The sequence below is a fragment of the Carassius gibelio genome, chromosome B2 (genome assembly GCF_023724105.1).
Source record: "Carassius gibelio isolate Cgi1373 ecotype wild population from Czech Republic chromosome B2, carGib1.2-hapl.c, whole genome shotgun sequence".
Taxonomy (NCBI): Eukaryota; Metazoa; Chordata; class Actinopteri; order Cypriniformes; family Cyprinidae; genus Carassius; species Carassius gibelio.
This window is the reverse complement of record NC_068397.1, coordinates 30,340,668-30,352,575: the sequence shown is the minus strand read 5'-3', so window position 1 is coordinate 30,352,575 and position 11,908 is coordinate 30,340,668. Positions and strand designations below refer to the sequence as shown.

The 11,908-nt window shown below is 37.9% G+C and overlaps 1 protein-coding gene across 3 annotated transcripts in view; it reads left to right on the top strand.

The window, feature by feature from the left end:
• Positions 1 to 301: 301 nt before the first annotated feature.
• LOC127951022 (phosphatidylinositol 4-phosphate 5-kinase type-1 gamma-like) overlaps positions 302 to 11,908 on the top strand; it is a 25,952-nt gene continuing 14,345 nt past the window's right edge. For all 3 annotated transcript variants that reach the window (XM_052548609.1, XM_052548608.1, XM_052548610.1), the window contains exons 1-4: positions 302 to 462; positions 7,377 to 7,408; positions 8,457 to 8,549; positions 9,298 to 9,428. In XM_052548609.1, coding sequence (XP_052404569.1) covers positions 408 to 462; positions 7,377 to 7,408; positions 8,457 to 8,549; positions 9,298 to 9,428 — 311 coding nt within the window. In that variant the 5' untranslated portion in view covers positions 302 to 407. The remainder of the gene's footprint in view (positions 463 to 7,376; positions 7,409 to 8,456; positions 8,550 to 9,297; positions 9,429 to 11,908) is intronic.

Sequence of the window (11,908 nt, the reverse complement as noted above, 5' to 3'; positions counted from 1 at the left end):
ATATTTAATTTACTGGACATTTTGAGACTTATATTAATAGATTTATAGAAATATAAATCTATTAATATAGATTAATAGATTTATATATAAATATATATATATATATATATATATATTTATATATATATATATTTATATATTAATATAATATAATCTATTAATATAAGACTTATACAAATAAATTTATCATATTTGAATGAAATGCCTTTATGACATCACGTGTAAATTGCTCGGCGGCTGACGTCACTGTTGAAGGCGCTACTCTGGTGACGTGACTGCTGCGCGGATCGGGAGCGAGCACGGGCACAGACTCGCACACGCGCCGCACCGCGGACCCGGATCATGACGCGCGCTCCGCGTTGCTTTGCTTCGCGTTGACGCTCCGCGGCTCGCTTGATCCGGATCCGATGGAGGGACGCGCGGCGGAGGACGCGGACGCGCTGATGGATGCCGCAGATCTCGGTATGAGGAGGATCTGATACACATCGATTTAATGCTTTTCCATACAAACATACCAGGTTTAGAATTATGATTTTATGATTCAGTCATGTTGAAAGTAACTGACAGTACCAGGGTTGTGAATATTTTAATCAAACAGTACCTTGCTGTTCACACTTCATTACAATCACTGTTTTTATTCTGAGTGGTATGATGTTTAGATTATGTTCATGTAAATCGCATTGCTGTAGGAACAGAGCATGGCATGAAGCAATACCATCAGATCTCATCACTGAATCGTGATTCTGCTGCAGTACTTTTTTTTTTAAGTGACAAGATTTGTTATGTGTTTGTGTGTGTGTGTGTGTGTGTGTGTGTGAATAGATAAATCCTTGTATTGTACCCAACACCATGGTATTCTTTAACATGGCAATCTACAACAGGACTTGAATATCAGATTTGTTAATATCAGAATCAGAATGAGCATTTGTCTTAGACCAAGACAGTAAATAAAAAATAAATTTTTTACTTATTTCGAAATTTTATATTGTTTATATAGGCTATGCATTAATGTAATTTATATATATATATATATATATATATATATATATATATATATATATATGTGTGTGTGTGTGTGTGTGTGTGTGTGTGTGTTACCCTTAAAGGGTTAGTTTACCCAAAAATCTAAATTGTGTCATTAATAACTCACCCTCATGTCGTTCCAAACCCGTGAGACCTCCTTTTATCTTCAGAACACAGTTTAAGATATTTTAGATTTAGTCCGAGAGCTCTCAGTCCCTCCATTGAAGCTGTGTGTACGGTCTACTGTCCATGTCCAGAAAGGTAAGAAAAACATCATCAAAGTAGTCCATGTGACATCAGAGGGTCCGTTAGAATATTTTGAAGCATCGAAAATACATTTTAGTCCAAAAATAGCAAAAACTAAGACTTTATTCAGCATTGTCTTCTCTTCCGTGTTTGTGTGAGAGAGTTCAAATCAAAGCAGTTTGTGATATCCAGTTCGCGAACGAATCATTCGATGTAACCGGATCTTCTTGAACCAGTTCACCAAATCGAACTGAATCGTTTTAAACGGTTCACATCTCTAATACGCATTAATCCACAAATGACTTAAGCTGTTAACTTGTTTAATGTGACTGACACTCCCTCTGAGTTCAAACAAACCAATATCCCGGAGTCAGGGGCGTAGCAGCCATTTCAAAAGTGGGGGGGACAGCTGTATGGTGATTTGACCCAAAGCTTATGTTCATAATAAATTCTAAATAGAATACCAATTGGCATTTTACTTTTTCAAATTTGGGAACATGACATGATAGCTTACAGGAACCTATTTTTGTTAAATCATACTCGAAATTTAAAAATACTGCAGGACTTTGAGACCAATGGGAGACCATCTATAATTTTTATTTATTTATTATGAAATAAAGATATTTTATGATATTTACAATATTTCAGTTGCACTACATTTGAACAATAACTTTTTTTTTAACAGTTGGACAAAAACAGGTGTTAAATGAGTATACAGATTACATCTACAGTAATTTTATACAACATACATTTTATGAAAAATATGAGACAGATAATCTGTGAAAAAATCAAGCTCCTCTGGCTCCTCCCAGTGGTCCTATTGCCATTTGCAGAAATACATCACTCCCGGTAAAAAACCAAAACAACCAATCAGAGCTGCGGTCCGTAACTTTGTTTGTGTTCAAAATGTAGAAAAATGTATATAATAAGCGAGTACAACATGAATCTATTTTCCAAACCGTGTTTTTGGCTTGTCCTGAATCACTAGGGTGCACCTATAATAAGTGTTTATATTCGGACTATTTTAGATTGCTTTGGGGGTACCGCGGCGGAGTAACCCAGATACAAATCTCACCTGTACACATTCTGGAGAGGTTGAGCAACTGCCCCCTCTCTCTGCCAGTGACGTCACAGCCTGCCTTTCCTGCAGACTAGTTAGGACATAAAGTAACAGTTATGAATCAAAAGAATACAATTTGATAAAGTATTTTAAGATATTCGTTGCAAAACAAATATGATTTATTGTGAAATTATAATTTTACTCCGCGAGCAGCACGTAGACAAACAAAAGACAGCAGAAACCAATAATATTGTTACGTCTTATTTAGCAGACGCTTTTATCCAAAGTGACAATTAGGAGAGCATTTAACACACTGAATCCGGTGCGACATGACGAGGTCCATACGGGTTCAATAGGTTAAATCATAACATGAAAACTTTATCGCGCGATTCGTGTCATCGCGACATACTGTAACATACTTACAGTGTGTGTTTGAAAAAAGGATGTAATCGTCCGTTACTTTTTTCTGGGGTGCATTTTATCCCAGACGGCCTAATAGCAAAGTGAACAAACGAACGAACGAAAATTCAGAAGAGCAACAAGAGATTTGAAGCTCATAGCAGACGCGCCCAGGAGATGATTCGCTCTGTGATTGGCTGAATGTTACTTCACTCAAATCTAAGTAACAAATCGGATAACACTACAGGAAATATTCACGCTGGATCCTAAAAAAAATAAATAAATAAAAAATAAAAAATTAGCAGGGGTCAGAATCACCTGTTTCTAAAAGTGCGGGGGACGTGTCCCCCCCGTCCCCCCCGGTTGCTACGCCCCTGCCCGGAGTAATGCATGCACTCAAACAGTACACTGACTGAACTGCTGTGAAGACAGAACTGAAGATGAACACCGAGCCGAGCCAGATAATGAACAATAGACTGACTCGTTCACGGATATCAAAACTGCTTTGATTTGAACTCTCTCTCACACAGACACGGAAGAGAAGACAATGCTGAATAAAGTCTTAGTTTTTGCTATTTTTGGACTAAAATGTATTTTCGATGCTTCAAAATATTCTAACGGACCCTCTGATGTCACATGGACTACTTTGATGATGTTTTTCTTACCTTTCTGGACATGGACAGTAGACCGTACACACAGCTTCAATGGAGGGACTGAGAGCTCTCGGACTAAATCTAAAATATCTTAAACTGTGTTCTGAAGATAAACGAATGTCTTACGGGTTTGGAACGACATGAGGGTAAGTTATTAATTACATAATTTTGCTATTTGGGTGAACTAACCCTTTAAAGCATGATAACTGTCGTTTGTGTGTGTGTGTGCGTGTGCGTGCATGTGTGTGTGTTTGTGTGTGTTTGTGTGAGTTTGTGAGTGTTTGTGTGCGTGTGTGTGTGTGTTTACTGGTAGTCCACTTTCTGAAGATGATATGTCACAGTTCACTTTATTTTTCTATCCTCACTTGCATTTATGAACTATAGTTTCCTGCACCTACTAGTAAACCGATATGAACAATTATATCTGGTGTCTGGATAATCTTTGGTTTGACTGTAATATGGCAATGCAATACTTCATGCATAAACCTCTGTGTTAAATGAAGTATATCTGAACGAGTATATCTCTGAAGTGAATGAGTGACGCGGGGCTGAAAGGACTCATGTTCTCTGGTAAACTGGACTGGTTTCGGTGACTGTGTGTGAATACAGAGGCAGGTCCCCTCAGGCTCTCACGATGAACTGAGGTTAATGCGTTCAGACAGTGTGTGTCCTGACCTGCAGACGCTCTGCTGGGGGGTTTCCTGATGTTTCAGGGTTGAACTGATTCTAGCACTGTTTCTGGGCAGAAACCACTCGTCTTTAGACATTTACACAAGTTGCATCTACTCTCTGGTGACTTTGTGGTTTTAGATAATTATCACGGTGTAAAAACTTTCATTTATGTCAGATTTACATTCAATCAATCTATTCATCATATGGAAACAGTAGCAACAAACTGCATAAATCACTTCATATTTTGCAAATAATTAGTGAGATTTGTAAAGCAAAACTTTTTATTTTTAACTTAATTTTAAATGTTATAATCCTTATTTTTTGCATGTATGTTTATTTGTCTATTTTTTTCTTGTTTTAAGCATAAAACACTTTAAATTAATTATTCTATTTCCTATTTTATTGCAGCCATTTTCCCCCCATTTAAAAGTAAATTGCATGGATACAAGATCACATTTCAATTAAAAATATTAAATTGTAACAAATACTGTAATGATGATACACAATATCATACTCGTGATAATGTGACTATGATTATTTTGGTTTTATGGACGTCTCATCATGTCTGTTTAATATGCTTTTCACAATATTTCATAGCTTTAATGAATCGAAAGGGAGAACTTAATATTTTTTCTAAGTCTATAGTATGTGTGTGTGTGTGATGTTATATGCGCTGACAGTGTTAATGTGAGACTGTGCTGCGGTCGCTGCTGTTAGCGTGATTCATATAATCAACTTTGACGTGTTGTTGTTGTTGTTTAAAAAGAAACAAAGAAAAGAAAACTATTTTTTAACAATGCGTGTGTGATGTACTGTAGTATTCAAGGATTCAGGTCTTCATCTTCTCTCACTTTGTTTTTAAAAAAAAAATTTTCTGATTGCTTCCACTTTTTTTTTCTTATTCATCGTTGTTATGATCCTGCAATTAATAATTAATAATTCATTAATTAATAACAACATCAACAATAATATAAACATAAACTATACTATGAATAATACAAATATTATTATTATATATATATATTAATATTAGTAATATAGTATTGATATTTTTTAACCACATTTTTCCCTCCTGCAGGAAATTTACTGTTTACCGAATATTTAAATGACAAAATATGGAGGCACATTTCTGTCACAAATCAGAATTTTCAGATTTTTTTTATATACATTTTGAGTTTATATCTCACAATTCTGAATTTATTTTTTTAAATTGTGATTTTATATCTTGCAATTGTGTTTATTTCTTGCACTTCTGTTTTTATGTCTCAGAATTTTGAGAAAAAAGTCAGAATTGTGAGATTAAATATCTATCTATCTATATAGCTCTCTCTCTCTCTCTCTCTCTATCTATATACATAGAGAGAGAGAGATTTTGCACAGACAAACACCTCCACATGTTCTGGTGGAGTGTGAAAATGTAGTAACACTCTCTGCAGTAAATGTGGTTATTATAGTAAATCCTTGGTGTTTTTGACTGGTTCTGGAGAGTGAGTTTCTCAGCATGTTTGGCTGTACTTCTGCTGTATCTCTCACAGTTTCCTCGGCTCTCATTATCTGCTCCTCAAGCACATGCACCTCCACGAGAGACCGCCAACAATACACACACACACACACACACACACACACACACACACACACACACACACACACACACACACACACACACACACACACACACACACACACACACACACACACACACACACTCACACACACTTCAAGCTTTACAGAGGATATTCTTCTTCTCACAAAATCTGTTCAAGAACATGTCCAAGTCGCATTTAACCCTAAAATCAAAAGAAGAAAAAATATAATAAATGATGAAGACAATAAATGAAAAAAATGCCTTTTTCCTGAATTAGTTGCATTGTGGCATTTTTCTGGAAAAAATAATGATGTATTTTGTAAATAGTGAGTATTTATGCGTGTTACTAGTAATCAACATTTTTGCAGATTTAAAGTAAATAAAGTAGTTGCATTACATTAGAGAGAATCACCACTGGACTGAAAATGTGTTTAAATGTCATAAAAAATAAAAGTGTAACATAGTAATACATATATATATATATATATATATATATATATATATATATATATATATATATATACAGTATATATCATGGCATTTAAGTGCATTTGTTATTATATTATTTATATTATTGTTATATTTATTTTATAGTATGTTATATATTATTACTATTATGTAATTTTCTTTAAGCAAAATATTATCATAATATATTTATTTTTCATGACACATTTATTATATATATATTTGTCCTAAAATGTGCTTGATTTTCTTTATCCAAAGTGTGATTTTCATGTTCTTATGAATGTGTGTGTGTGTGTGTGTGTGTGTATATATATATATATATATATATATAAATGATTGATATATAATAATGTAATAATTTATTATTTTATATATATATATATATATATATAGTGATATACATTACAGTATATGCAATAGAGATATAACACAAATGTATTGGTCTCAAAATAAGCAGTCTTTATCTGTCTTTATGCAAAACATATTTTTTTATTTATTTTCTTTGGATTGTGTGCTAAAAATATGACCTGGCCCTGTGTTGATGAGACTCATCCGTGTCCCAGACTCTTTCCAGCGCTGGACTGCTGCTCTAATTCCCCGTTATTAATTAGTCTCGCTCCTCTCGGGTGTAAAGCAGGTCAGCTCTCGTTTGTGTTCTGTCATCTTGCCATGATTGTGTGCCGGCACATGCTGAGGAATGATTGACAGGTTTACTTGCCTGTAGCTCCGCCCCCTCCCCTTGATTTCAGTGACACAGAACCATGTGCAAGAACAGCGCAGTGTGAAATAGCTGCGAGGCTCAGAGCCGCAGACTCCTGCCGTTTGTTCTTGAACTGATCTTCACACATTAACCAGTGTGTACCAGTTCTGAATCTGCAATATGTGTGTTTGGATTTTCTGTATACATACAGTTCCCAATATAGTTATACATATAGTTATAGTTCCCAACATGTGCAGTTTACACTGTTTGGATTAATGTGTCTGACTTGACCTTCCACTTCCTATGTGATGATTCAACTAGAAATAAAATAAAGCATGATTTCTTTCACAATTTATTATTTATTTGAATGGATCAGACGTGCAAGAGGTCATGTGACAACATTGTTGCATTCTGGTATTTTGCATGCTTTTTTTTGTGCAGTAAGTATTCTAATCACTTGGTCACCAATATAGACTGTAATTAGGCTTATTGTTAATTGTTTTATTAGCAAAGCCATTTTTTTATTGATATGCATTTGTTATAATGTCTCTTTTCTTCCTCTCCTCATTTCAGACGCTGCTTTTAAGAAGACCTGCATAACTGAGGTGAAGCATCATTTTTTGTCTGTATATCAATAATTTTAGTCATGCAACTCTCGTGTGATATTGAATGCAGTCTTGAGAAGAGTTAAGCATTCAAGTGTTCGGAAAATGTCATTTATGTGAGGCTTCAGAATTTGGGATTTAAAAAAAGTAATCAGGCCATCCAAGATTAGGATGAGTTTGTTTCTTCATCAGGTTTGTGGAAATGTAGCATTGCATCAGTGTGTCATCAATGGATGCTCTGCAGTGAATGGGTGCCGTCAGAATGAGAGCTGATTAAAACATCACAGTAATCCACAGCACTCCAGTCCATCAGTGAACATCTGGAGAAGAGAAAACCTGAAACAAATCCAGCGTTAAGATGTTTTTAACTAAAGATGTTAAGATGTTTCTCTCCTCCAGTAAGAAAGTGTTCTGGTCTGAATCAGGAGAGAAATCTGCGCAGATCAAGCAGCGTTTAAACAGCTCTAAACAAATATGTGTCTGGATTCTGACGTGAGAGACGACAGGAGATGCACTTTTTCACTGAAGGAAGTGTTATTATGGATTATAGACTCAGATCTTGGCAAGAAGTGAAGGTTTGAAGTTAAAAACATCTTAATGATGGATTTGTTTCTCCTTGTTTTCTTTTCTCCAGATGTTCACTGGATTACTTGTGGATTATTGTGATGTTTTTATCAGCTGTTTGGACTCTTATTCTGACGGCACCCATTCACTGCAGGGCATCCATTGATGAGACACTGATGCAATGCTACATTTCATAAAAAAAAAATGTAACAACATTTTTGGATGAACTGTTTCTTAATGGTTAATTGAAGTGTCACTGTCAACTTTATCTCAAATGTTTCTCCTAAAACTCCTCAGGAGAAATAAAAAAGACGCTATATATAAAACATATAGTATAGAGCTATAAGATGCGTGTGGATAGCTGCTCAGATCATTTGGAGATCATCTCGGGAGATCAAATCTCCATTCGATCTCTTTGCTGTCTATGAGAAACAATTGAGAGATTTATGAGTGAGATCTCATTTGTGATTTTTCTTCTTCTCAGCTGCCGTCGTCCTCGTGTCACACCAGCTCTGGGCCTGAGAAGAAGATCGGTCACAGGCGGGTCGATGCGTCCGGTGAAACCACCTACAAGAAGGTGCATCTTCAGTCACACATCAGCTGCACTGTGTCTCAGTCTCTGCTGCAATCTGGTCCATTTCAATCACAGCTTCAGTCATCTTTTACTTCAGCCTGTTGATATATACAGTGTAGTCTGAAGTGTTCATGATTGACATCTGGGATTTATTCCCAATTTAGTTTTGGAAATCATCAGAGCTTTAGGATTTTAAAAACAACTTTTTGACTTCTTTGCATATTGCATATACAAGTACAGTGTGATAAAGCATGATTTATTGACATAAAAATGGCCAAGTCTAAATATTTTATGCACAATAATTTCAGTGAATTAAAACATTACAATGCATTGTCTAATAAGCAACTAGTTAATACAGAGAATTGGTTCTTAAATTAAAGTGGGTTACACTTTATTTGAAGGTTTCCTTGTTACAGTGTAATTAGACAGTTAAGTACTGAGTAATATTAATTAACTACATGTACTTACTATATGGTTAGGATTACGTGTAAGGTTTGGCTTAGAGGTACTTGCATGTAATTATGCATAATTTATTGTTATTATATATGTAAGTACCTGTAATGTGTAACAAGGAAACTTTAAAATAAAGTCTTACCATAAAGTGTTACCAGAAATATTACATTCTCACACAGGTTTTACATGTATAGTTGATGTGTTGGTCGCGTGTATCTGTCTCCATGCTGTTCTGTGTCAGTGTGTGTCGGGGTTGTCAGAAGTGTCAGAAGTGTTTATTCGTGTGGTGTGTCGACAGACGACTTCGTCTGCTCTGAGAGGAGCCATTCAGCTGGGGATCGGCTACACCGTGGGTAACCTGAGCTCCAAACCTGAGCGAGACGTCCTCATGCAAGACTTCTACGTGGTGGAGAGCATTTTCTTCCCCAGGTCTGCTGCACCAGAGAGATAAAGCCATCTGTTCATCCATCCATCCATCCATCCATCCATCCATCCATCCATCCATCTATAATCCATCCATCCATCATCCATTCATCCATCCATCCACACTTCCATCCATCCATCCACCTTTCCATCCATCTATCATCCATCCATCTATCCATCTATCATCCACCCATCCATCCATCCACACTTCCATCCATCCATCCATCCATCCATCCATCCACCTTACCATCCATCCATCCATCCATCCATCCATCGATCCACACTTCCATCCATCCACCTTTCCACCCACCCATCCATCCATCCACACTTCCATCCATCCATCTATCCATCCATCCATCCATCCATCCATCCACCTTTCCATCCATCCATCCATCTATCATCCATCCATCTATCCATCTATCATCCATCCATCCATCCATCCATCCACCCACCCTTCCATCCATCCGTCCACCCACCCATCCATCCATCCACACTTCCATCCATCCATCCATCCATCCATCCATCCATCCATCCATCCATCTATCATCCATCCATCTATCCATCTATCATCCATCCATCCATCCATCCACCCACCCTTCCATCCATCCACCCACCCACCCATCCATCCATCCATCCACACTTCCATCCATCCATCCATCCATCCATCCATCTATCATCCATCCATCTATCCATCTATCATCCATCCATCCATCCATCCACCCACCCTTCCATCCATCCGTCCACCCACCCATCCATCCATCCACACTTCCATCCATCCATCCATCCATCCATCCATCCATCCATCTATCATCCATCCATCTATCCATCTATCATCCATCCATCCATCCATCCACCCACCCTTCCATCCATCCACCCACCCACCCATCCATCCATCCACACTTCCATCCATCCATCCATCCATCCATCCATCTATCCATCTATCATCCATCCATCCATCTATCCATCTATCATCCATCCATCCATCCATCCACCCAGCCTTCCATCCATCCGTCCACCCACCCACCCATCCATCCATCCATCCATCCATCCACACTTCCATCCATCCATCCATCCACACTTCCATCCATCCATCCATCCACCTTTCCATCCATCCGTCCACCTTTCCATCCATCCATCCATCCATCCACACTTCCATCCATCCGTCCACCTTTCCATCCATCCATCCATCCATCCATCCATCCATCCACACTTCCATCCATCCATCCACCTTTCCACCCACCCATCCATCCATCCACCCACCCACCCATCCATCCATCCACACTTCCATCCATCCATCCATCCATCCATCCATCCATCCACCTTTCCATCCATCCGTCCACCTTTCCATCCATCCATCCACACTTCCATCCATCCATCCATCCACCTTTCCACCCACCCATCCATCCATCCACACTTCCATCCATCCATCCACCTTTCCATCCGCCTTTCCATCCATCCAATTATCATCCATCCATCCATCCACCCACCCATCCATCCATCCACATTTCCATCCATCCATCCATCCACATTTCCATCCATCCATCCATCCATCCATCCATCCACCTTTCCATCCATCCATCCACTCTTCCATCCATCCATCTATCTATCATCCATCCATCATCCTTCATCCATCCATCCATTAACCCACCCACCCTTCCATCCGTCCACCCACCCATCCATCCATCCACCTTTCCATTCATCCACACTTCCATCCATCCATCCACCTTTCCATCCATCTATCATCCATCCATCCATCCATCCACACTTCCATCCATCCATCCATCCACCTTTCCATCCATCTATCATCCATCCATCCATCCATCCACACTTCCATCCATCCATCTATCCATCCACCTTTCCACCCACCCATCCATCCATCCACACTTCCATCTGTCCATCCATCCACCTTTCCATCCGCCTTTCCATCCATCCATCTATCATCCATCCATCCACCCATCCACCCACCCACCCACCCATCCATCCATCCATCCATCCATCCATCCATCCATCCATCCATTCACTCTTCCATCATCCATCCATCCATCCACCTTTCCATCCATCTATCTATCATCCATCCATCATCCATCCATCCATCCATCCATCCACCTTTTCATCCATCCACACTTCCATCCGTCCATCCATCCATCCATCCATCCACACCTCTATCCATCCATCTATCATCTATCCATCCACCCACCCATTCTTCCATCTATATACAAAAAACTTGAAATATATACATTTACATATGTACTGTATATGTTTTCTAATGATTAATTCTAATAGTTTTATTCTTACAATCTATAAATCGATCTAATGCATACACAAAAATCAAAAACACATTCAATTATTTTCCACTACAAATAACTAGACATTTATAAATCAAGATATATTTACTTTGTAATGCTTTTTTTTATTAGGAAGATATTAAGTCTTTCTAAAACAATTATTAAAATTAAGGTAGATTTTTCTGTAAACAAGAAAAAATA